General features: G+C 43.4%; 1 protein-coding gene across 3 annotated transcripts; it reads right to left on the bottom strand.

The window, feature by feature from the left end:
• Window positions 1-270: 270 nt before the first annotated feature.
• ACTR3B (actin related protein 3B) lies at window positions 271-23383 on the bottom strand. Of its 3 annotated transcripts, none has more exons than XM_063303366.1 (12): window positions 23240-23383; window positions 15454-15509; window positions 14841-14965; window positions 14548-14658; window positions 13610-13705; window positions 11166-11273; window positions 9379-9522; window positions 7784-7957; window positions 6863-6955; window positions 3330-3455; window positions 2250-2333; window positions 271-893 (listed from the first exon to the last, which is right to left on the bottom strand). In XM_063303366.1, exons 1-12 carry the CDS (start codon window positions 23281-23283, stop codon window positions 639-641), a joined length of 1416 nt encoding a protein of 471 aa, XP_063159436.1. In that variant the 5' UTR covers window positions 23284-23383; the 3' UTR covers window positions 271-638. The 3 variants fall into 3 exon arrangements, with proteins under 3 accessions (XP_063159436.1, XP_063159437.1, XP_063159438.1); XM_063303368.1 differs by having other exon boundaries at window positions 725-897; XM_063303367.1 differs by lacking the exon at window positions 14548-14658.
• Between the last annotated feature and the right edge of the window lie 3631 nt (window positions 23384-27014).

Genomic DNA, 27014 nt, shown 5'->3' with positions numbered 1-27014 from the left:
AGCAATAATAAATCTTACAAATTAATTCCAGAAGCAGAACATGCTCAGCGCAATAAAAGCATTGTCATTTTAAAAATACACTTGATATCCTCAAAGAATGCCCTTGGGTGTGTCCGAGTGGGCAGGGAAGACTTATGGGCTTTAACTAGGCATTAGGATCACTTCCACAACCACAAACATAATTCTGAGTGTAAAAATTTCAGAATAAAGCCTTTGTATATTGCAAATGTAGGGTTTTTTTTTTAATGCATCAACGTCCCGATTTTACAATGGCTGAGGTTTCTCCTTGCCAATTACACTGCAAGGTTAAGACCAACATCAAATTCAGGAGGAATTTGGAGACACCACCACATTTTGGGTTCTTATCTGGATCTGTTTATCTAGCCATGGTTTCTCAACTTCGGCAACTTTAAGATGCGTGGACTACAACTCCCAGAATTCCCCAGCCAGCAAGCTGGCTGGGGAATTCTGGGAGTTGTAGTCCACGCATCTTAAAGTTGCCAAAGTTGAGAAACACTGATCTAGGCAGTTCCTGCTTTCACACTTTCTGCAAAAGCGAATTTTGCATACTAGAAGCTAATCTTGAAGAAAGGAGACAATGTAATGGTCAAGATGAGTCCATTTCTCTTCACTAAGTTCTAGGCAGTATGTGTCTTTGAAGTCCCTGATTCTAATGCACGCCGTAGGCAAGGGAGCATCCACACCACACCGAGTTTTGGTGTTTGCACCAAGTCTCTCTCCTCCGTGTCAGCAGCAGGTTCTCCATCAGACCCCAGAGAAGGCGCCGCTGCACCACGAGCCTTATGACATAATTCCGAAAACAGGATTGTGGCGGCAAATGCTAGGGCCATATTCCTCGAAGTCTTTCTTGGTGTGACACACTTCAAAGAACTCTGGCTGAGGAAGAAAAAATTAAGGGCTGATCAGAAGCTGCAAGTGAAGGAGGACAAATCAAGAAGATGAGAGAGCCATTCCAGACAAAATACTGGCGTAGCATGATCACCTTCATCTCCCTTGGGAACAGCAGGGGCAGTGTGGAATTCACTGCCCAGGGCAAAGATATATCGGCAGTTTATTCTGAAAGAAAGGTACAGGTCTTCCTCACTTAACAACCACAATTGGAGCCAGAATTTCAGTCGCTAAGCAACATGGTTGTTAAGTGAATCTGACCCAATTTCACCACCTTTTTTGCAGCTGCCGTTAAGCGAATCACATGGTCGTTAAGCAAACCATGTGGTCGTTAAGCAAATCATGCCGTTCCCCATTGATTTTGCTTGCTGGAAGCTGCCGAGGAAGATTTAAAATGGTGATCACATGACCACAGGGATGCTGCGATGGGCATATGTGCAAGGACCAGTCATAAGTCGCTTCTTCACTGCTGTCATAAGTCCGAACCATCACTAAACAAATGGTCATTAAGCAAGGACTACCTGTACACATATGCTTAAGATGTTTTTTTTTTTACCATAACCCTTTTGGACAAGGAACAGAAATTTAAAGAAAGTAATACAGAAAGGTTTTGTTCCATTTCTAACAGACATTATGCTACTAACTACATGGATGAAAACTTGCTGAAATCCTCTCTGACCTCATAATTTGGCAAAAGCCCTTTCTGACTTGCTATTTTTCCTTCCTTATGTTATCAGCAGGGCTTTGCCAAAAAGCTGGTTCTGAACTTGGAGGCTTCAGAATTGGACTGGGGCCATCCCAGATCAGAGACCAGAAAAGTGATACCTGTGAGGTACTTTTCTGGCGTTTCCCCCTCTTGCTTTCCTGAATTGAGCACAGAAGTATGAAAAGTGTACAGTGAAAACAATTTTGTACACTGAATGGTCAGCCAAGACTCAAGGCTGGAGAGGGAAGCAGAGGAGCTGGGCTTTGAGAGCAGCAGTTGCCGACTGCAGACACCTCCAGATGTTTAGGGCTGCTTCTTCAACGCAGGTCCTCACAGTTCGTAACCAATGTTCTTTGGATTTACACAAATCTAATCAGATGTCCTTAGAAGTCCCTGGCTTTTTTTTTTAACCAAGAAGAAGAAATGTAGATGTTGATTTTCAGGTTTTGCCCAACAAAAGGAGCTCTGGTCCATTGACCTTATGAATGCAAGATGAAAGCCTGGCCAGCAATGGGAAGAACCATGTGCTCATTTCCTGGTGGGAACAATAAAAGAGAAGCCTGTCTCTGTGCCTAGGAATCGAACAGACAATGTGCAGCTTTTCTAGGACCAACTGGTTGCACAAAAGACATACCGTTGACGCGAGCATAGATCCACCAAACCAGACTGCATAGCGCTGCATGTGATGACTGATCACTTGAACTTCAACAGGTTTGGGCTGTAAAACACAAACAAAAGCAGAATATTATCAGCACACAACCCAGGCTTGGTTAACCAGGCCTTCTTACCAGTTAGAACTGCACACTATGTTTAATTAATTATTATGGGAGAGGAGGCTCCGAATAACCATCTGCGCGGAATTAATGAAGCTAGCTTGGATTCCAGCGATGCGGGTTGCAAGTCTCTCTGCTCCACTTCCCAAGATTTGAGCTCTTCAATCCTACTGCAAGAGACTGTATCATTCGACTAGAAAGAAATATGATTATACATGCCAGGTTCAAGCACCCTCCCAAAATATTGTGAGCAACACACTGGAGTTCCACCATTTTTCTCACACTGTTGCAAGAATCACAACATGGACATCTATAGTCAGGCAAAAAGAAGATATTCATCCTCTTTCTTTTTTGGTGCCTTCAAGTCAGTTTCGATTCTTGGTGATTGCCTGAGGACAAGTCCCTGCAGTTTTCTTGGCAATGTTTCAGAAGTGGTTTGCCATTGCCTGCTTCCCAGGGCTGAGAGAGAAGGACTGGCCCAAGGTCACCCAGCTGGCTTTGTGCCTGAGGCGGGACTAGAACTCACGGTCTCCTGGTTTCTAGCCCAGCACCTTAACCACTAGACTAAACTGGCTGTCATTCATCTTTCATCCACTGATATTAACCAGAGTGATACCTTTTGAGCTAAACTTCTTGCAACCAGACCTCTGACCGCTGAAAATCACTATTTTCTTACAAAGCAGTATATCTGCTGGGTTGAAAATGCTCTAAAGCTTTCTGAATGCTGGAAATTCTTTGGACCAGGAGAATTCAACTGACTGGCAGCATATAAATAATATAATGTTGTTCTTTGCAAACCATCTCAGAGCAGGATTCTGGCCTGAATAGATGCAATTAGCACGCTTGTAAAAGTGTCATCGGATTTACAGGCCTTGCTAATCGGTGCATGGGGCCCTCGCCTTGCTTATTCAAGCATTTAATGGGAAATAAAATCCGGTTACCTTTATTCGACCACCACTGAGCTCTTCGCTGATTTTCAGTCGAGCATCAACTACTCTTTTCAAGTCCCTCTGCAACCGACGACCAAAATCTCTGAACATTGTAGATCCCCCGGAAAGCACCATGTTCTACATGGTAAAGAATTATTTTTGGCCTTTAGGCAATATAACCAACCTAACTATTTTTCAAAAAATCAAATCTATGAGTCTTCTCTCTAGGCCAGTGTTTCTCAACCTTGGCCACTTTAAGATGTGTGGACTTCAACTCCCAGAGTTCCCCAGAATTCTGGGAGTTGAAGTCCACACATCTTAACGTGGCCAAGGTTGAGAAACACTGCTCTAGGCTGTCCCTGGAGGGAGTACAGGACACAACTTTGATACGTCAGGTTATATATGGTCATATGGCAAAAAGGTTCCATTGATGGCCATTCTGGGGGGGGATTAAAAAGTCAAGCTGGTGATCATCCCAGTACAATCAAAGTGCAATCAATTTTTTTTACAAGCATTGCTCATATGAAAGTTTACATGAGCTTCGATTGCAGATGTGCCATTTTTTGACACACACAAACACCCCCATGGATGTCCCTGCTATCCACCTTCACAATTTAAGACTTACATTTTTTCATCAAACTCCAATCTATATCCAGCAACTCCCTTAAAGCAATGAAAACGTATCAATGCCAACCACTAGGAGTGGAAGTTAACTCCAGCCAATCTCGGCAAATGTGCCCTCAAATACAGCCTTCTGACTGCCATCGGAGCAACAGTTGCCCATTCCCAAAGGCTCTCAAAATTAAAAATATTTTTATCACAATTTTCCAACCACACAGAAGACAACTCTCTTAATATTCAAGATATAGCTTAAAAATAAGCATCTCCTTTAGAAAACGAATTGAAGCAGAATTGAAAGGACGCAGCAGCTAGGCTGGAGAGGGACCAACTGGTTTGTGCCTAGGCCCACACACTTCAGGATCTTAAGCAGCCACCTGAACGTAGCATGAAAATTAATCAGGCATTTCAGAACAAAGAATTCCAAAGTTCCATAACTGAGAAGGTCATGGCCATCTTACCTCACCTGATGAATTGTCTTAGCCTACAGAGAGGTACAGAGTTATATTCTATTTATTGAATTTAACAGACTTAAAGTCCAATCCTTTTCCCTCACATGGCAGATTGCAATGATCAGTGCTAATTAAACTGACATGGGTTTTGAGAAAATGGTTGGTTTACTCCTTTCGAATTGCTAGAATTTCTAATTCATTCATCTCGGAATTTCTAATTCATTCAACTCGGCCAGGGCAATAGAAAATGTCTTGCACCTAATAGCAAACAAATCTGGAATGGTTAATAAGAGGTATCCAAAAATTGGGGAAGGGAATCACTGAATCTACTACAGGCATATATGAAATAGTTGACAATGAATTATGGGAAACTCGTCAATTTGTATGCAAAAGGTGGTCTGGGTAATTTCTGCACTGATCCATATCACCCAGGGTAAAAATGATTTGAATAATGATGTGCTATAAAACTGAAGGTCAGAAGACTAAATGAAGTTTTTGGATTATCAACCCATTATTCATGGAGAAAAGTTTGCTTAGCAGTTAATAACAAATGGGTAATAAAGTATGTGTTAAAGAAAGCATATGCACATTGACTAGGCATTCCTGTATTGTGTTATGTTACAACAGATTAACCCACATATACGTTAATGGCTAGAAAGCAGCAGTAAACACCAAATTAAGATGTACTAAAAAGCCTTTCATTTAGAATTCCTTTTGCAAAGGTATTTTGCAAACTTCTACTGTGAAATGGTATTGCTTCATTCCTGAAATCAAGAGGGGGTCTTCAGAGGCAGTGGCTTCAGTGGAGATAATTTCAAGTATCCCCTTTCCATTCTTGATGATGGTTAAATGTCAAGATACTCAGCAGAAGAACAAAGAGGGTGACCCCAGCACACTATAAAATCTTGAAGGAGATTTACTTCCTTCTCCAAATGCCATCTATGGTTTTTCAGCAGGTAATGACCAATGAGAACCAGCCAAGCTGAACTTTCAGGTTTTAATTAAGAGATACTTCACTTAATAATCTACTGACTTAGGGTTTTTCATTATATCTCTTTTGAACTCTGCTCTTCAATTCTGGAATTTACACATTTATGTTTTTACAATCTGGAAGGACAGCCTAATTAATTTTGTAGAATGACTCTCTTTTTTTCCTTTTGACTGCTCAAGAGTTTAACCTTTTTTTAATAATAGTTTTAGAATGACAAATTTGCTTATAAAAGGGATTTGGACAGTAACAAATTATATCTGATCAATATAGCTAGGATTTTTTTTAGCAAAGGCAGTACTTCTTAGATTTTATTTTACTCTTACTATTTTTCTTTTTTGTGAGAAACCCAGCAACGGATTGATAAAGGAACAGCATATTCAATACAATTATGCAAATAATGATTTTACCAACCTGGAAACAATTCATTTTTATTATGACCCTATTTGCCTTATTTGTATTTATTTTCCTGCAACCAGCTTATTTTCCTGGTGCAATTAGCTTTGTTTCGTCTGTAATTATCTGGTCAAGCTTTTAAGCTTTCCTTTTTATGAACTTTATGAGATTTTTTGGAACCACAAGAGGGAGCTCCAACATAAGGAATGTCTACTTGGAGGGGGTTTCCACTTTGAAATGAAGCTTAAATTAAGCTAGGCAGACCAAGGAAACATTTGGATTTCAGTATAAAGAACAACAGTATTAAAAAAAAATTAAGAATTTAATGTGTAGAACTAGGCTGTAGCCTTTTAAGGGCTTTCATTATGCCTTTTTTCTCATACTGTATTATCTGGAATTTATATATTATGATATCTATGTATCATTTTTTAAAATCTAGTGTCTTAGTGACTGTAATTTCTTCCAGTCCTTTTTAATGAAAAGAAATTCTGCAAAATGTTCAGTGATGGAATAACACTGAAAATAAAACCAGATCTACCAACAAGAATGTTTTCAAGATCACAATCTATTTCTATTCACCCCTCTATCTACAAGCTACTACAGGTAGTCCTCGACTTATGACCATTCATTTAGCAACCATTTGAAGTTACAACAGCATTGAAAAAACTTACTTGCAACCAGTCCTCACACTTATGACTGTTGCAGCATCCCTGCAGTCACATGATCAAAATTCAGGTGATTGGCAACCAGCATGTGTTTATGATGGTTGCAACGTCCCAGGGTCATGAGATTGCTATTTACGACCTTCCCAGCTGGCTTCCGACAAGCAAAGTCAATGGGGGACGGCAGATTCAATTAATGACCACGATTCACTTAATGACCATGGTGATTCGCTTAACGGCTGCAGCAAAAAAGGTCATAAATCAGGCATGACTCACTTAACAACTGCCTTGCTTAGCGATGGAAGTTCTGGTCCCAATTGTGGTCGTAAGTCGAGGACTACCTGTAATCAAACCAGAAGGAAGACACAAATCATGTGACCCTTCAGCCTTCACCCGAATGTCATTTAGTAATTCTGTCTCTCTTTGTACCTTATACAAAGGACGCCGAACATCAATGGGACAGTTCTGTATAACTTCATCAACAACATCTGAAATAGAGTCCATAAAATCTGGATTGGCAAACTAAAAATAAACAGGAGAGGCAGATAATCAGTTAATGCAGATACTTAAATCCTCACTTGGGACAAGATCTGTGTGCAGATGAGCAAGAGAAGGAGGTGACATACAAGAGACTGCCAAAAGCTGGGGGAAAAAAACCCCTCCAGACTCTGGAGGATGGCTTATCTCTTCTCCCGATGAGCTAGTAAATTATTTGACAAGTACATCGATTTTCTGGTCTGATTTATAAAGACCTACATCATCAGAGGTCCTTGAAGACAAAGCCAGCTGGGCTGGTCAACCACAGCAATTACATCTTAAGTTTCTCGTGGATAGAGTCACCACACTCTTTCCCCACTCTTCCTCCCTTGCGAGGCCCCTGGGTAGATGCCACCTTCTCCTCCACAGCATCTGGCCGGTGCGCCTTAAACGTCTGCTTCCCTTGAGCTTTCAGTCCCAGCTAGTTTTCCACCGCTGAGCACAAGAGGCCCAGTTTGGATAATAAATTATAAACTATATGGTCACACTCCTCGGGGATCTTAACTGTAGCCATTAATTCTGCTGGCCAAAGAAGAGGTGGCCAGAAGATACAAGCTGCCTTCTGTCAAGAATTACTATCATGTCGAACACGAACGAATTAATTTGAAGCGGTTTTACTTAAAGAAATGGGAGGCGTGCATTTTCTAACATCTTCCCGCTGTAATTTGGCCACAAGATGGTGCCTTACCCCCATAAGTGCCATTTCCTTCCTTCCTTCCTTCCTTACAACGACCACCCTTGGAACTACTACTACTACCACTACTGCTAGTAGTAGATGACTACTACTCCTGCTCGAGCAGTCCTGTCTCTTACCTCTGGATGAAAGAAGACTTCTGGCCCCAGGAATCTTTCATAGCCGACATCGATAGTAAATGTGTTTCTACTGATCGCATTGATTCCCGTGTATTGCTTAATCCATTTGTGAGGATCGACATCATACTTTGCAAATTCTTTTACTATGTCAGGGCAAATGTAGCAGTGCTTTTCCTGTAAATAATGCAGAAAGAAACATTTGTTTTGTTGGATTAAAGAGGACCAGATTAAAAGGGTAACTCCTCTGGGACTGATTGTGCATTACACCTGCTACAGGGACTGAGTTTAGAGGTTCTACAATGTTCAGTGCCAGTTCCTACATGACAAAAACCCTGAAGCATCCGAACTTCTAAAGAGAAAAAAAAAAGATGTTAATTATCAGGGCCTGAAGGCCATGAGCAGGCAGAAAGATACTAATCAGAGAACTCGTGAGCACAGTTGACTTAATAGGGTTGGGCAGCATTTTGGACTTCAAGGCAGCCCCTTAAAACCGCCCTTGCTCCTTTTGCTAAGATCACATGGCTGTTGTGTCGTGCAATCCCAGAGAAAGGTGCATTTCATCCAGGAGCTGTAGACAGCTGTTACTGCGGAGAAGGAAGATGGCCTTGATGGAGATACACAGGATCTACTGCCTAAGCAAAAGGGGAGCGAAGCATTTGTTAAGCCCAGAACATCCAAATAACATTCAGACGCGGCTCAGGCAGACACCTCCCTGATTCACTGAAGTATAAGGGGGAGGAGGCGCAGCACAATCAGACTTGCAAGGGTCTGTTATTATAGCCAATCTCAATAAAAGTGATTTCAGCCTTCCTGTGGAGTTGATTTCCTGGTCGGGTCTACCTAGTGGGGCTGACAGTTATGTTCATGCCCCAATGGGTTGGGAGTTGAAATTCACCCATCTTAAAGTTGCTGAGGTTGAGAAACACTGCTCTGAAGCACTTCAAATGTGGCCTTCACAGAAGATCCCAGTTCCAAAACAAGCTGTTCCAAGCATTTTGGAAGTATTGCAAGTAAGGGTTGGAGCACTTCCTGGAACAATCTGTTTTGATGCTGGAACAGCCCATTCTGGGATTGAGATACAGGTAGTCCTCGACTTATGACCCCAATTGGGACCTGAATTCCCGTCACTAGCGATGCAGTCATTACGTGAACCATGCCTGATTTTACAACCTTTTTGCCACGGTCGTTAAGCGAATCCGGCTTCCCCCATTGACTTTGTTTGTCAGAAGCCTCCGAGGAAGGTCGCAAATGGCAATCATGTGACCCCGGGACACTGCAGCCATCCTAAATACATGTCAGTTGCCAAGCAACCCAAATTTTGATCACGTGACCATGGGGAACGCTGTGACAGTCGGAAGTGCGAGGACCGGTCGTAAGTCACTTTTTCCAGGGCCATCGTAAATTCGAACAGTTGTTAAACAAATGGTCATAAGTCAAGGACTACCTGTATTCTGTGACAGAACCTACTCCCTTGTACAACATCTTAAGATGAATGGGATACATAGAAACCATAGAGAGCACAGTTTACATTTCACTGATCCTCTGACAATCCGTTCAGTATTTCTGGAGAGTTTAGTAAGGTAGAAAGTACTTACTTTTACAGCCTTCGCCGTCTCCAGTGACTGCTCCGGAGGGATTCCCGTCTCTCTCTCCCTTAGGAGTTGCTGAATAAAATACGTGATATCTCTACCTGCAATGGGGATGTGCTTGATGCAGCTACCGATTACGTAACCTTCTGCCTTCCAAGGGGGTAAAAAAAAAAACAGATTTAGCTTTAGCAGTCCAACAGGAGTCAGTTCAGAATTTGAGGCTGAGGGTTTTTTCTTCTTCAATCACTTATTACTTAATAAAGTTTCAGATTTTAGCTTCTTCAAGGGTCCCCTCTGCCCACAAAAATGAGCTAGCAATGGAGACACAATCAACTTAGGCTGGATCTAGAAGACTATCTTTCATGTGACCCGCGGGTTACGGCAGGAGTGACTACAGAGTGCGACGTGCATGAAAAATAGGCGGGCCTTCAGTTGCACTGCTGCCGCCATCTCGACTTTTTCGCCCCTACCCTGTGGACATCCCTGGGTTTTGAAGACCACGTTGGGACTTTTGCCCTCTTCTTTCAAACAGCAGAGCCAAATTCATACTGCACCACAAACGTCTGCAATACGAAAAGCAAATGAAAAATACCACTAATTTTGCGAAGTACGTAGCCTGAAGAAACCACATGTTTTTGAATCCTTTAAAAAAAATGGATGACTCCATGCAAAGTCCTCTCTCCCCTGGGCTAAGATCTTGGAAGCACTGCTCCCACGTCCACGCCCAACCTGGCCCACAATCCACCACATTGGATCTGGCTGGGGATTCTGGGAGATGAAGTCCACCCGTCTTAAAGTGGCCAAGGTTGAGAAACATTGCTGTAGTCTGTCCTAGTTTTTTTCCTGCTTGTCATAGATTTTTTTCCCTGTAGACTGTTGTAGACTGCCCCAGGAAGGCGGTTAAAACCTGGTTATGCCACCTGGCTTGGGGTGGGAGAGGCAATAGCCATGCATGGAGGTGGCTGGCACCGTGATGGTGCCAACGGTAAGATCTTGATTTCCCATCTTGTATTTATGTTTTATATTTGTATTTTTATATTTATATTACATTTATATACATTTATATGTACATTGTATTTTTTAATGATATGTTATTTTTATTATTGTAAACCGCATAGAGCCGTCATATACAAGTTGGGCGGTCGAGAAATTCAATAAATAAATAAAATAAGATACATTTCTTCACCTCACCTCCTTAGATCTAAAACATGCTCTCTGTCACAATAAGCAGGGCCCCCAAAACAGAAAACCTAAGAGCATAGTGGTTAAGGCTCCAGGCTTAGGCATAGTGGTTAAGGCTCCAGGAGACTGTGAGTTCTAGTCCTGCCCTAGGCATGAAAGCCAGCTGGGTGACCTGGGGCCAGTCCCTCTCTCCCAGCCCAAGAGCCAATCAGGCGTGGTAGAAGAGTTCTAGTCCCGCCTTGGGCATGAAAGCCGGCTGGGTGACCTAGGGCCAGTCCCCCTCTCCCAGCCCAAGAGCCAATCAGGCATGGTATGAGAGTTCTAGTCCCGCCTTAGGCATGAAAGCCGGCTGGGTGACCTTGGGCCAGTCCCTCTCTCCCAGCCCAAGAGCCAATCAGACGTGGCAGGAGAGTTCTAGCCCCGCCTCGGGCATGAAAGCCGGCTGGGTGACCTTGGGCCAGTCCCTCTCTCAGCCCAACCCACCTCACAGGGTTGTTGTTGTGGGGAAAATAGGAGGAGGAAGGAGTATTAGGTATGTTCCCCACCTTGAGTTATTTATAAAAATAATAAAGGCGGGATAGAAAATTAATAATAATAATAATAATACTTACCACTGGAATGACATGGGTCACCCCATCCCCACTGTCAATAACTGTGCCTGTTAAAGTACGGTCCCCAGCTTGTCGCGAAGTCCAAGATGCAGCTAAGGCTAGCACTGCCTGCGAAAGATTATTTGAAAAATACGGCAGTAATATAGAATTTCCCACCAATTTCCTAACCAGTAGGTTAATTCCCAGCCTAAGTGAGACCCTATAAATGAAATAAAGAAGTGAATAAATAAAAGACTAAATATTGTTTTTCCCCTTGTTGCTTTTTAAACCAAAGAAAAAAAAGAAAATGTAAAAGAAAATTTAATAAAAGAAAATTTAAAACAAAAGCACCTTCTACACCTCAGATCCAAGGAGCACACACGGGGCAGAATGGTCTTCCTAGAGTTTTGCCTGCCACTTCTATAGCTGTTTCCTGTGGCCCCCATGCTCGTTAGTCCACAAACCAACATAATCATGAGATTCTGTTAGATTCCTGGAGCAGTGTCTGGACAGGGAAGAAACAGGGCCACCTTGAACCAATAAGGCACTCTTTGTGGGGGAAGGAGAACCATAACTTTCCAAAGGAAATGGCCCCAAACATCTTGGTGACATCACCTGGAAGCACAGGTTTCCCCTAACCTTCTCTAGCTTTGTGGAGCTACCTAAATTCCCAGCGAGAGGTCATGTGGCTTCATAAATTCCTTGGTCCTATAAGAATTGGAGGAAACTATAGCTATTGTCGTCATCATTTGTACCTACTTTGAACAACCTCCAGCCCCACTGGAGTACCATTTAACAGAGTAAACAAGCAAGAGGATTATGGAATTGTAGACCTAGAATGGGTCATGTAGGCCACTGAGTCCCACCTTCTCCATAGTGCAGGAATCCAAATTGAAGCATCCATGACAGATGGCCATCTGCCCACCTTCGCCTAAACACCTCCAGTGGTGGGAGCCCACCATCTCTTTGGCTTCTGGCTTCTACTGTCCAAGAACGCTGATTATTCTAACATGTTCATTAGTCTGTCTGTTTCATGTTGTGATGCCACAGAGCAACTCTTGATTTTCTTCTGTGTAACATCCATTCAAGAATTGAAGAGTAATGGTTACAACTCCCCTCTTCAAAATATTCTCTTGTCAAGGCTAAACAGTACCTGATTCCCTCAATCTCCCTATGACTCCACCTACAGTGTCTAGCATATACCTGCGGATTATCAATCAAATTCCTTCTAAACTGGGAGAAAAAAAGAAAGGAAGAAAGAGAGAGAGAGAATGCAGTTGTGAAAAAAGGGAAAACGTCTGGGAAATTGTTAAATACCTTTGCTACAGAGATGAAATAGAAAGACCACAACAAAAGCAGACTTTTTAAGATGGGATGTGGAACATGGCACCACTTCCTCTTTCCCTTTTTGTGTGTGTCTGTGTGTGTGTGTATCAGAAGCACCTACCAAGGTGCTTCTGTATTGAAAGGATTTGCCGGTGACATCACCGTTGCCCGGGGGATGCCCAAGAGGGCTCCTTTCATGTCCCTGTTATTTTCCTGCTGAAGTGGTAGCTATTTATCTACTTGCATTTGCATGCTTTCGAACTGCTCGGTTAGCAGGAGCTGGGACAAGTTGATGGGAGCTCACTCTGTCATGCAGCTTGTGCTCTCGGGTTTCGAACTGCCGAGCTGCCGACCTTAATGGTCCTCTGACTCAGCGCCTTAACCATTGAGCCACCACAGCCCCTATGATGTCAATTTATCTAAGATCAGATCTTTATCAGAGACTCAACATTTCTACATAGGCCCAGGTAAAAACACTTTCTCTAGATCAATCACAGGAACATTTGCTGAGAGGGTTACAGGTAGTCCTCACTTAACAACCATTCATTTAGTGATGGTTCGGACTTATGATCTTGCTGAAAAAATAATTTACAGCTGGTCCTCACACTTACAACCATTGCAACGTCCCTGCGGTCATGTGATCACAGTTTGGGTGCTTGGCAACTGGTTTGCATTTATGACTATTGCAGCATCCTGTGGTCACATGATCACCATTTTCAACCTTCCTGGCCAGCTTCTGGCAAGCAAAATCAATGGGGAACCACATGATTCACTCAATGACCATGTGGTTCACTTAACACCTGCAGCAATTTGCTTAACGGCCACCACAAACAAGGTCATAAAATCAGGTCAGATTTGCTTAAGGACCGCTTCGCTCAGCAACCAAAATTCTGGTCCCAATTGTGGTTGTTAAGTGAGGACTACCTGTATAACAGTCAAGATGGCGGCTGCAACTGCATGATCCAAACTCCGTCCTTTTTTAAATTGCAGTTGCCATCCTGACTTTTTGGGCCCTCTGCTTAATCCTATCTATTTCACCTCCAGAATATACTCTGAAAAAACTAAAAACTAAATGCACAGAGAAGCCTCTATTTCCTGCACTAAAGGCGCAGGCCGGATAGAACTGATTTGATTTTTACCTGCACAGCAATGTAAAGTCCCGGTATGTTAAAAGATTCAAACATGATCTCTGCAAGATATTCTCTGTTTTCAGGTGTGTTCAGTGGCGGTTCTGTCTAGTTTTGAAAGGCAGAGTTAAATTAAAAAGATACCAATCACATATTTTATCCAGGTTGATAACATTTATGTTTATTGAGATTCTTTCTTTGTGACGGCTAAATTATGGACAGCTGCTATCAAACTGAGGAGGCAGCTAGTGAATTGATGGCTAAATTATTTTGGATATATTGGCAATAGTTAAACAGTGTTGAGTATTTACTTTTTTTTGTTTGTTTTCTCTATAGCTTAATGTAATTCATTCTGCCATATTTATTATCTCACGCTGGCTCACTTGACTCTAATTCACTTGTAATTTATTGAGGTTCTTAGAATATTATTTTGTAAACGGGGCACTGTGTGTGCATCCTTCATGTAAAACCAGGATTGTGAATCTATTTGTCAGATGAATCCTGGACCACATTCCAACTTTTTGTGAGTTGGGCATTATTATTTTCCAAGTCAGTTTTTTTTCCTTCAAGGATGTGCACGTACTTATATTACTAACGCCAAAATGTGAGTCCAGTGTCGCAAACCAGGATATAAACCTTCTCACCAATTTTCATAGTGCCCTCCTCTGGATCTGTTTCCAGTTGCTGATAGTGGAGAAATAGCACAGCTGGAACAGAACTATTGTGTCCCGTGTAAAATCCTTCTCTGATCACCTTACAAACATCCCAACTAAAAGGATCACTGCTTTCCCATTGCTAACTGCACTGAGAAACAACAATCTCAAAGAGATTCACTTGGAAGGGGATAGAAAAAAAATCTTCTCTCTTTCCTAATTTCCAGCATATGTCCTCTGAAAACTGAGAGTAGGAAGAAAATTAAGCGTGACATACCATTTGCCTCCTGGTCTTACCATTAAAAAATAGTGATCTTCTGGCTCAGCTCGAAGATACTTAAAAATAACGTGTTCCATGTACCTTTCCATAAGATCCCAGTCTTCCACAAGGCCATGCCGGATAGGCCACTGAAGCAAAGGAGAAGGAACCGTAACATCATTCCATGAATGAACATGTCATCTTTACATTGTAGAAACAAAGGTCTGGTCTGTCACCCCACCCAACCAGCACCTTGCACAATATTGTAACTTGGGAGAGACTCATGTCTCTGACTTCAACAGCGAAGCTCCCCTTATTGCTCCAGTTTTACCTTTGTAGCATAGGTGGGTTTAATTAGAGCTTCATCTCCAATAAAAAAATCTAGATCATCCACGCCTTGGGCCAGTCTCCTCTGCGCCTGGTCACCTACTTTGGCTGTTTCTCTTACTGCAATGCCTAAACAAAAGAGTCATAAAGCAAATAAACAAACCCATTGATACACCTGCTTTGGGGAACTGTTAAATCTTTGCTGTTAGAGAGGTGCTTGGTTCCACAGCCAGATGGCATCTTCAGTTCGGGATTCAAGCTGGCCAAAGGACACCCAAGAGATCTTTCAAGCTGTATCCATGGTGTCAGGTAAAAAGGAAGTCACTTGTTTGTTAAGGCAGATCTCTGGCAGCCACATAATAGAGATAGGAAGGAAAGAGGATTTGTCATAGCAACCAGAAAGTGGTTTAATGAGGGCCAATCTTGGCAAGGAGAGCTTTGTCTCTCCAGCTACATACCAGCCAAGGACACTAATCTAGTAAATACCATTTCCTAGAAAAAGAGATCCATACATCCCACCCACCCCCACAAAAACTCACTAGACAGTTGAGAAGCCAACTGCTTGTTTCTTTTCACCAATGAGCACATACTTTGAAAACAGAGCAACCCCTGCTTACATGATGGGATAATGAATTGTGGCTCCGTGTTTCCGGCATAACCCAGTTTTGTGTACCTAAAACGAGAAGCAAATGGATCTTCAGAGACTCAGCGTGGAATAAAGCCATGTTTGTTCAAATCGGCTTGTACGCTAAGTAAATGAATGCATCGGGTTGGGCCAGCTTTTTCTGTATAAAATGAAGGCATATTGTTATCAAGAATTCCATGCAGGCAGAGGCATAAAATTTAATAAAGCACGAATACTCCTCTTCATCCAGGCTGCCAGGTTTCTACACTTGGCTTGGAGAAAGGAAACACAAGCCACAGAAGACTTAGAACAAATACAAATGTATGCAAGAAGCCGTCGTCAAAATTAGCCTGCAGCAGGGATGGCCATAAAGAAATCTTATTTCACCACCACCACTGCTGAAACCTTCAAAGCTTGCTTCGACCAGCTTGTAAGGTGTTTTGGTGGGGATAAATTGAATGCCAACATTCCAAAATGTCCAGGAGGATGGTACCAGAATGCTGATCAACATCTTCTGGGCAGGATGGATTTCATTTCAGTTCAGTGGTGGACAACCTGTTGGTCCTGCCCCCCACAGAAATTTGAAGACTATATTTCCTTTATTCCTGGCCATCAGTAATTCTAGCTGAGAATGATGGTAACTGTAGTTCAAAACATGCTGGAACAGAGGAATATATTCTAAGAGTAACCTGGAAACTACAACCACCTCGACTACTGCTTGATGGCAAGCATGAGGTCAAAAGAGGCAACACTTAGGCTGCATTCTATATGTCGTACTGATTACCAGAGTGTTTCTAGGCCTAGCTTTAATGCCTAGTATTCAGCTTTCAGCAAGACATACAGGTAGTCCTCATCTTATGACCACAATTGGGACTGGAACTTCCAACACTAAGCGAGGTGGTTGTTAAGTGAGTCACACCCGATTTTAAGACCTTTTTTGCCACAGTCCTTAAGTGAATCTGTTAAGTGAATCTGGCTTCCCCCATTGATTTTGCTTGTTGGAAGCTGGCTGGGAAGGTCTCACATGGCAACCACATGACCCCAGGATGCTGCAACCATCATAAATACATGCTGGTTGCCAAGTGCCCAAATTTTGATCATGTGACCAAAGGGACACTGTGATGGTCGTAAGTGCGAGGACCAATGATAAGTCACTTTTTTCAGCACTGTCGTAACTTCAATGGTTGCTAAACAAATAGTCATAAGTTGAGGACAACCTTTACTCATTTACTGATCACCCCATCCTCTAAGGCCAGTGCTAAAGACCATAGCTGCATGTCCAGCTTTTCCATTGATCAGATTTGCAGAGCTTTCTCATGGGTCAGTGGGGTTCACCCCATAATGACAGGCCTTCAAGAAAGCCCAAAGAGTCCTAAGAATTGTTAGAATACTGTGATATTTAATTCTGCTTCGTGCTTTATTATTTCGCCATTCTTACTGGACCGAATATAATTGATGATTCACATTAAAACTAATTGCTATATACTGATTTTGACATTACTGACTAATGTTTCACTTAGGCTTTGGCTCCACTAAAACCTATGGAAGTAGTTAGTCCTAAGTAACTTAAGAACAGTCATCTATCTCCCTTGCTTTTGAGAACTGACATACCTGGAGGGTCACTGAGAAGATCACATGGAAGAGCCCTCCATATTTCCATCTATGCCCAGTTTAAGGTTATGGTTCTTCTATCATGTCTAATTCCAAGGATGATTGCTCTGTAGCTTCATCTATCCCTCACCCACACAGAACCTTGAGGCTGAAGGACAGCCATTGGCCTTTGGGAATTACAATCAAGAGTCAGATAACCAGATAGACTATACTTGTGGAAGGTCAGGTTCTATCATCCTTTGTAATAGCTCCATCTTGCCAGCCTTGCACTGAGACAATATCTTACTCTACCCCAGATAACCAAATACACAGGGAACTATCTCTAGAGCTGACTCCATGATTTCACCAAGACTGAATCTCCTAATTGCATTTCACTGTGCTATTTACTGTATTTGTCTGGACTAATCGACCTATCTTGCTCATCATTCTACAAGCCTAGAGTACAAACCATGTTCTTTAAGGTTCAGCAGAAGAGATGCAGGACAGACCATTATGACTAGATCTATCAGACATCGTTTGTCTCACATACTCCAATTCCCAGCAACCAGCATAAAACAATGTATGAGTAACTTAGTCTGGATCCAACCAATTATTTTATGTTTTTTATGGGACTTTGCTGGGCTAGAAACCAGGAGACGGAGAGTTCTAGTCCCGCCTTAGGCAGGAAAGCAGCTGAGGCCAGTCCCTCTCTCAGCCCAAGAGCCAATCAGGTATGGTAGGAGAGTTCTAGTCCCGCCTTAGGCAGGAAAGCCGGCTGGGTGACCTGGGGCCAGTCCCTCTCTCTCAGCCCAAGAGCCAATCAGGTATGGTAGGAGAGTTCTAGTCCCGCCTTAGGCAGGAAAGCCAGCTGGGTGACCTTGGGCCAGTCCCTCTCTCTCAGCCCAAGAGCCAATCTGGCGTGGTAGGAGAGTTCTAATCCCGCCTCAGGCATGAAAGCCAGCTGGGTGACCTTGGGCCAGTCCCTCTCTCAGCCCAAGAGCCAATCAGGCGTGGTAGGAGAGTTCTAGTCCCACCTTAGGCACGGAAGCCGGCTGGGTGACCTTGGGCCAGTCCCTCTCTCTCAGCACAAGAGCCAATCAGGCGTGGTAGGAGAGTTCTAGTCCCACCTTAGGCACGGAAGCCGGCTGGGTGACCTTGGGCCAGTCCCTCTCTCTCAGCACAAGAGCCAATCAGGCGTGGTAGGAGAGTTCTAGTCCCGCCAGTCCCTCTCTCTCAGCCCAGCTCACCTCACAGGGTTGTTGTTGTGGGGAAAATAGGAGGAGGAAGGAGTACTAGGTATGTTCCCCGCCTTGAGTTATTTATAAAAATAATAAAGGCGGGATAAAAATTAAATAAACAAATAAAATAAAGTACATGCATGACCTTAAAGGGCAAAATACTTCGAAGCAAGAAATGTCCAAGGCTAATTTGGACATCCATTAATAGTCTATCCTCTAGCTCTATAACCTCTACTTATGTTTACTGGCAACAGCTCATAAGGTCATTGATATTGTTTCTAACCTAATGAGAGGTCGTTCTGGCTAGCCATGACCAAGGATTAATTTATACCTTTCTATGCAAACCATGTTCTCACTCCCAGAACTCTGGTCTCTCTCTCTCAAAAACATCTGTGGATGAATCAACTTTATCGATTTATTTATGCTTTGATTTGACTGATACTCTGCCTTTCTAGTCTGAGTCCAAAAAAAAAAGACCTTTCCCCTGCAACTGAATTGTATGTACAGGAGTCAGACTTCCCCTTGAGCTAGTATTATTTCGGACTGGCAAACGCTGGTCATCATTTCCTAAGCCCTGCACGCAAGCACTTGTTCTTCAACTGGCAGCATAAGAGACAGAGTAGAGCAGGTGTCTGGGTTAGGAAACCAAGCAGGGTTCGAAGTCTCTAGGGAATCCCAACGGTTGACTAGACTGTGGAGTCAAAAAACATCCTAGATGAAAGCAATGGTAAAAACGCTTCTGTATTTTTGTTAGGAAAACTGCATGGATGGTTGTGGGCCATAAAGTGACCAGAACTGAAAGTCATCTCAAAGAGGACTTTACTTTTAATGATATTGTAACTCTCATACCTTCCCATCAAACTGGCAGATCTTAAATTACTTCCTTATGCAATCTTCCCCAGTTTGGAACCCTCCAAATGCCTATAGTTTGCAAATTCCAGATTCACAGCCACAACTTTAGTTTCAACACAACTGAAAGGTGCCAAAAATAGAAGAGGGCTGCTAAAAATGGACATTACAAATCTGTAACGTTCGAATCTCTTTCTTTAAATCTCTCTCCCCGGGTTCTATCCCATAGGAAGAAATTTGCATCATGCCTATTTTGCATGCAATGCTCCAAGATGTTTTGGCATGTGAAGTGAAATCAATCTATCGTGTCCCTACCTCTCTAGAGTTAATGTCATTATCTGATATGGTATACAGGGCTTTGATCTTGCACTCCAAATATATTCTGAGGGGTTGTATCGATTTACAGGACAATCCTCAGCATGTTTCTCAGAAGTCCTACCTGTTCATGGAGACCTACTTCTGAAATATGTATATATATTTAGCAGTATAGATTCAATTGCAAACCTTACACCAAAAATGTAAAGTCTGGAAGCTCACCAGATTACTCATCAGACTGAAATTAACAGTTAGTATGCAATTCCACCTCAACTGAACTGAATAATATCAGAGGCATGCGATCTAGGAAGTTTTAAATAGATTGGTATGCCTTCTGGCTTTAGGGTCAACATGTAAGCTGATCTCTAGAACTATCAAAGAGAGAAGATTGATAGAAGACAACAGGAGAGATGAAACAGGCAAACAGTGTCGTGTTTACGTAGGTATTAACAGATCCAGCAAAAAATGCAGTAAAAACAAAACTATCCCAAGCATGCTCTGGAGTTTAGAAAGAGGACAAGTAATTAATGAACAAAGGGTCAATCAATTACCAAAACAATGTTGGATTGCATAAAACACAGATGCAGATTTATTAGCATGTACCATCCCTGCAACCCATTGGGGACAGTGACTGATGCAACCACTGTAATTTGGATAACTGGTTATTACGTAAAGTAGAAAACAGAAATATCCTTTTTCTATTTCAGTTCCATATAAAAATAACCATCATTCATAGACAAGGTTATATATCTGATGGGCTTACTTCTAGAACCAAGGATGCACAACCACCCTTATATCTATGAATTTTGATTTGGGTTTTATTGCTTCATTGTTGTTGCTATTGCTGTTTTTTCCCACAATAAGATCATTATAAATAAATGTTCAAATTATGGGAATACAGACAGGAGGCCCTTAAGCACTCCCATGACTCTTATCTATAGTTCTGCAAAATAATGCCCTGCATGTAACTTAACACTTCAAAGTATTTGATTATACTGGGACTCCCTCCCATTGGTTGTTTGCGAGAGGCCCTTCAAACAGTCACTCATGCCCTGGTCATCTCCCATACAGACTACTGCAATGTGCTCTACATGGGGCTACCCTTGAAGAGTATCCGGAAGCTACAGCTGGTGCAAAATGCAGCCACACGGACGATCTTAGGCATTCCAAGATCAGCGCATGTCACTCCTTTGCTCTGCGAGCTGCATTGGTTACCAGTTTGCTTCAGGTTCCAATTCAAGCTGTTGGTTATCACCTTTAAAGCCCTGCATGGCATGGGGCCAGGCTACCTAAGGGACCGTCTCCTCCCCATCACATCAACCTGTCCCACCCGTTCATGCAGAGAGGGCATGCTACAGACCCCGTCTGCAAGAGAACTCCACCTGGGGGGGTCCAGGAGGTGGGCCCTCTTGGCAACAGCTCCCACCCTTTGGAATATCCTTCCCCCAGAAGTGAGATTGGTTCCCTCCCTCCTGGACTTTAGGAAACAACTAAATACCTGGTTCTGTCATCATGCCTGGAGCAGGAGGGAGAGTAGTCATTCCTGGGGATGGCTAGTCTCTTAGAAGGACCCTGCTCTGCTTGCGAATCACAGAGAACTTTTAGCCATCATGTTCCTATTATATTTATTTTTATTATGTATGATAGCATTTTATAGTTTTATATTCCTCTTATTTATGTTTTATTGTAAACCGCCCAGAGTCCCTTTTGTGGGAGATGGGCAGTGATAAATTTGATTAACAAATAAATAGATAAATAATATTCTAATTAATGTTGATTTAATATACTGTATTAATTGTTCTCTTTTTTATTTGTTTGATCTGTTTCAGGATCAGGGTTAAAACATTCAGAGATTGGGACAGCATGGTGAGGTTTATGCTGCTTAATGATATTTTACTTTTTAACTCTGAGTCTTCAGGAAAAAAAGCAGACCAGGAAGCAAGGTAAATAGAATTTCCAAATCTTTGGAAAAAGAAAAAGAAAGATTTCTCAAGAGGGGAGGATACTTTTTGTCCAATAATTCATATTATTGGGAAAGTAGGAGCCAAGGTACATGTTTCATCAGATAAACCTAAAATAGAAAAATGTGGATGCCGCACTAAAGGGAAAAATTCAACACGAAATCCAACATCTGAAATCAAATGCTATAAACTGCATTTAATTTGCACATTTGAAAAGAAATAGCTGGGATCATTATAACCAGCTGTTTCAAACTTCTTTCAAAAATGAGAAATGTTTTTTTAAAACAATTTGTGATACAACATGAAAGAACTGTCATTAAAATTTCACAAACTCCTCAAATTCCTGCCTTTTCTCCTTCGCTTTTGGGTGGGGGTGGAATGTTCTACCTTCCACAATGTTACCACATGACTCATTTACACAACAGCTGATTGTAAGGTCACCTATTTCAACCAGAAAGCTCCAGAAGTCTGTTTAGTTCCCTCTAGCACAGTGATTCTCAACCTTGGCAACTTTAAGATGTATGGACTTCGACTCCCAGAATTCCCTAGCCGGCATGCTGGCTGGGGAATTCTGGGAGTCAAAGTCCATACATCTTAAAAGTTGCCAAGGTTGAGAAACACTGCTCTAGCATCTTCCAGAATGAATGGAGCAGAGGAAGAAACGAGAATGAATGGAAGCCGAAGTTGGCCAAGTGATCTGCCTCCTTGGGAAACGCAGCTATAAAATGGGGGCCGGTTCTTCTGCGGGCACGTCCTGGGTTCGCGAAAAAGAGTGGCCCAGAGCTGAGGAATAATAAGGGAGAGCTCGACGCGTATTTCTAGAGACGGTAACAAAACCGGCAAAGGATGATAGAAACGGAGCAAGAAGAAAGATGCATCGCGGGGCTGTTTTTTCCCCCTTCTGTAATAAAGGACGAAGGGCTGATTCTGTCTCGGCGGGGTGAATAGGACAGAGAAGGACCCCGTTTCGTCCGCTAAGAGTATTTCAGAATGGGTTGGCTTTTTTAGAGGAGGAAATAACGGAGCTAAAGATTTGCGTCGGGGGGGGGGGGGCTTGCAAAGAGTTAAAGGAGAGGCATTGGCTATGGCTGGGTGGGGGGGTTGCAATAAGTGTTTCTCAACCTTGGCGACTTTAAACTGCGTGGACTTCAACTCCCAGAATTCTGGGAGTTGAAGTTCACCCAGCTTAAAGTCGCCAAGGTTGAGAAAGACTGCTCCTGGAGCCTTGAGCTAATTATTCCTATGGTAATAATTATTCCTAATTATTCCTAAGGAGACTGTTGTAGGGGGGGTGTTGATCTGCCATTAGGGAGAAGGAAGCGTTCTTTTTTTGCACAGGAGACAAGCCCCCGACAGCACAACGCCCCCCACCCCCCTAGCACAGCCATAGGGTGAGATGAGGATGGGCAGAGAAGTGGATCCAGCGCAGGGAGAAGGTGGAAAGGGGGTCCCCGTCCTGAGACCGAGGAGGGAGGTCGGAGCAGGCAAGGAGAGCCCCGAAAGTAAACCTCCGCCAGGAGAGCGGCAAAGCCAAGGCGCTAGTGCTGGGGGAGGAGGCTAAGGAAGGTTCGCGGCCGCTGCCCAAACTGCCCCCTGTTCCGGCCCTGGGATGGGGGCGGCGAGCAGACAGCGGCGTCTCCCCTCTCCCCGCCACCGCAGCCCAGCCAAGCCAAGGCGCTAGTGCTGCGGGAGGAGGAGGAGGAGGAGGAGGCGGTGCTTCTGGGAAGGGGACGCGGGGATACAGCGGGCCAGCAGCCGGCAGCCCCGCCGTGCGAAGCCGGGCTCGCCCTCGGGAGGCGCGGCGCTCGCTCGCTGGCTCACTCACCCGGTGCCGCCGTCCACGACGCAGGGGGGCAGGCGGCTCGCCATGATCGGGGCTGGGGTCAGGTCCGGCAGGGGGGAAAGCCCGTCCCGGAGCCGCCTCCCTGCTCCCGGGGATCCCCGCCGCCGCCCCGAGCGGCCGGGCAGCTTCCCGCGCTTGCGCCCAACCCTGGTGCCCGCGTGCGCGGCGTGCCAAGACTGCCCCGGCGGCCATTTTGGGAGGGGCACGCTGGGCAGTGACCCACCCCTGCCAGGGTGGCCAGTCCGAGTCGCAACACATCCGGGCGCCCGGAGAAGCAGAAAATCGTCTCCCGGTGATTTGCGGCCAGCGCCTGTAACCCCGCTTGGCCACCCGGGTCACCGAGCAGGGGATGGAGGGGCGACGGTGGTCGACCTGCAGGGCTCTGGAGAAGAGCCGCTTCCTGGGGCCGCAACGGAGGCGAAATAGAACGTTAAATTTAGCCACGTGCAGGCAGAGCGCTTTCCTCGCGGACTTCGTTTCCAAAACCGGGTTTTGCGGGGGGGGCTTAAAAAAGTCAAGGTAAAGTTCACGACCACCTGATCAAACCCCCTTTTCAACGTGCGCATCAAAAAGGGGCGGGGCTTTGATTGCATGGGCGTGGCTGCCATCTTGACTTTTTTGACCCCCCGGGCGGAGACCCCTGTCGATGCAAATCCTCGCTGGCACCCCCAAGCAAGAAGAAACCAGCTGAGATTAGAGCCCCGTTCATCTTTTTATTCGTTTACTTAATTTTTTAGAGAAAGCATATAGAGCAGCAGTAGACCAATTCTGGGGGTTGAGGTCCACAAGCCTTCAGGTTGCCACGGTTGAGAAACACTGATACAAAGAAATAGCGAATAAAGAAAATAAAAGAACGTGAGGAAACGCTGAAGCACAGCTTTTCTCTTGAAACGGTCCTTAATGGTAAGGGAAAGAGCAGCTAAGGCAGTATCCCGAACTTGCTTTGCTCTGTGCCGTGTTTTGCTGCATGCTGAGTGTTTTGGGGTACAGAAAACAGCTGGATTGGGCTGCATAAATCATTGAAATCACAGCTTGGAGGTGAGAAAAGGCCAGCTTACTGGGGAGGGGTCAATAAAGTCAAGATGGAGGCCATGGTTGCCCCCATCCCTTTCTACATGCATTTCATCATTTTGATCACACATCCGTGGCCACCGTTTTGACTTTTTTTGATCCACTCCTTAATGCTCGTTTTCATAATGTTTGGGCTAAGACCAGTGTCTGAAAAGAGCTGTATGAGTATAGATCTTTGCGTCAGCAGGTCAAATTCCTGCAACCAATTCATCTGGAGAAAAGAAAAAAGAAAAAGAGTATCTTTGCTGATTTGTGACTCCATTTGATAAATGCTGAATGTAGCGAGAGAGGATGAGAAAAGAATGTTTGAGCCACTGAGGAAGTCTATACAGAGAAAATAGCCATTTACACAGCAAGAGGGCAGCATCTGGCCAAGTTTGGGCTTGGCTAGCACTTGGATGGGATGTGAAAGGTGTAAGGTCCCCTGTGCAAGCACCGAGTCATGCCTGACCCTTTGGGGGGATGCTGCTTTCGCAACATTTTCTTGGCAGACTATCGCGGGGTGGTTTGCCATTGCCTTCCCCAGTCATCAGTTGGATGGGATACCACCTGTAAATCCTACAGTTCTAGAATAGACAATGAAATTGAAGAAACAGCCCAGAAGAAGGCAATGGGAGATTATTTCCATACAAGTAGTCTTTGCTTAACAAGCACAGTTGGGACTGGAATTTCGGTTACTAAGCGAAGTGGTCATTAAGTGAACCCAACCCGATTTTATTACCTTTTTTGTGGCGGTCGTTAAGCAAATCACTGCAGGGGTTAAGTGAACCATGTGGTCGTTAAGCAAATCACATGGTTCCCCACTGATGGTGCTTGCCAGAAGCCAGCCAGGAAGGTCAAAAATGGCGATCATGTGACTGTGACAGTCATATAAGCAAACTGGTTGCCAAGCATCCAAATCATGATCACATGACCATGGGGATGCTGTGATGGTTGTAAGTGTGAGTACTGGTTGTAAATCAGTTTTTTCAGCACCATAAGTCCAAACCGTCACTGAATGAATGGTTGTTAAGTGAGGATTACTTGTATTTCTGAGAAAAGTACATGGACGTACCCATGAAGTCACCTAGAGTTGAGAGACTTGACTTAGCTCTCCTCCACCATCTCCAGAATATCTGATCTCTCCAGATGAAATTCAGCTGAAGCCGATTCTTCCTGCATCATCCAGATGTGATGAAATCCAAGTAAAGCCACAGGCTGTGACCATACTTCTCCATAAGCCCAGTTTAAAAGTATATTTACCTACTTCTCCACTTTTATGATAACCTTAGTGAGAAATCCACCTAACGACCAAATCTGACCACAAGTATAAACACTGATCATTTAAAAAAGCATTGGCCCTAATTAGTATGGCAGTTAAACATGACTTTCTGCAAGTGGCAAGCAGAAATAGAGTAACTGATTGAACAAGTCAATTTATCTTCTCAGACCTGCCCTTTAAAGGAAGCTAGGAAGAGTTAAGGTGACTCCTGGACACAACCTTGTAATTTTCTTAGCAGTAATTTATATAGAACTTTTTAATAGAAAGTTAGCACAGGATCCCAATGGTTCATGTGCCACAATCAGGGTGTCTGCAGGATATGGTTAAAAAAAAAAATCAAGATGGTGCATTTTTTATGCAACACGCATAAAAACCTGGCAGAGCTTTGTTTAAACCATTGCAACTGCCATCTTGACTTTTTTACCAGACCCTTCAGACATCTCTGGCCACATTGTTCCTCCCCCTCCCTCCCTTATTTTGCTTTAATATTCATAAGCCCTAAATAATTGATTGGAAAAGGAGTCCTGGAGTAGCATTCATTTTATATCAAGCACAAAACCATTTGCAAATGTACTCGGGCAGCAGTCCAAATCAACCATCAAAAAGTCCGTTGAATATTGAAGGGAGGCATCTTACCATACAATACATTGTGAAGTATAAATTGTAAGTAGAAAGTATTTTTAGATTTGGAAATCAAAATATTCTTCTGGGGTTCTGTAAACTTCTGTTCAACTAAGAGGAGGCCTTCAATAACATGAGTTTGGGTCATATGTATTGGGTAGGTGGAAAGCTATTGAATATAAGATAATAAATAATGAAACTAGTTGACATGCTTGTTTAATTTTCCTTATCAATATAAACATGTTTTCATACCCAGAGTCCAAGAGGCTTATAATACTGTTGATCATCCTATGGGTGATAATGTATGCACCAACATCTTTCTCAGAGACTCCTATGGATCTTGCTCAACCTGACTTTTGATTTTTAAAAACCCCAAAAATAAATTAACTTGGCAGCAGGCATGCCACCAAGCAAAGACTCAGCAATGATGATGATGATGATGATGATGATGATCAGGAATGCTTCTGAATTCTTCTGACATTCTTAGAAAATAAAATGTTGGGTGGGTATAGACTATTGTTTTATTTGAGATTGTGTCCACCAGCCATTTTTTAACAAAAGTGATCTAGAATGGTTTAAAAGCATCCTGGGAAGCTAGTATGGATTTTTTTTTTATCCTGCCTTTATTATTTTTATAAATAACTCAAGGCGGCAAACATACCAAATACTCCTTCCTCCTCCTATTTTCCCCACAACAACAACCCTGTGAGGTGAGTTGGGCTGAGAGAGAGTGACTGACCCAAGGTTACTCAGATGGCTTCATGCCTAAGGCAGGACTAGAACTCTCCTACCACACCTGATTGG

The sequence above is a fragment of the Candoia aspera genome, chromosome 4, assembly GCF_035149785.1.
Source record: "Candoia aspera isolate rCanAsp1 chromosome 4, rCanAsp1.hap2, whole genome shotgun sequence".
Classification (NCBI taxonomy): Eukaryota; Metazoa; Chordata; class Lepidosauria; order Squamata; family Boidae; genus Candoia; species Candoia aspera.
This window is presented reverse-complemented; position numbering and strand designations above follow the sequence as displayed.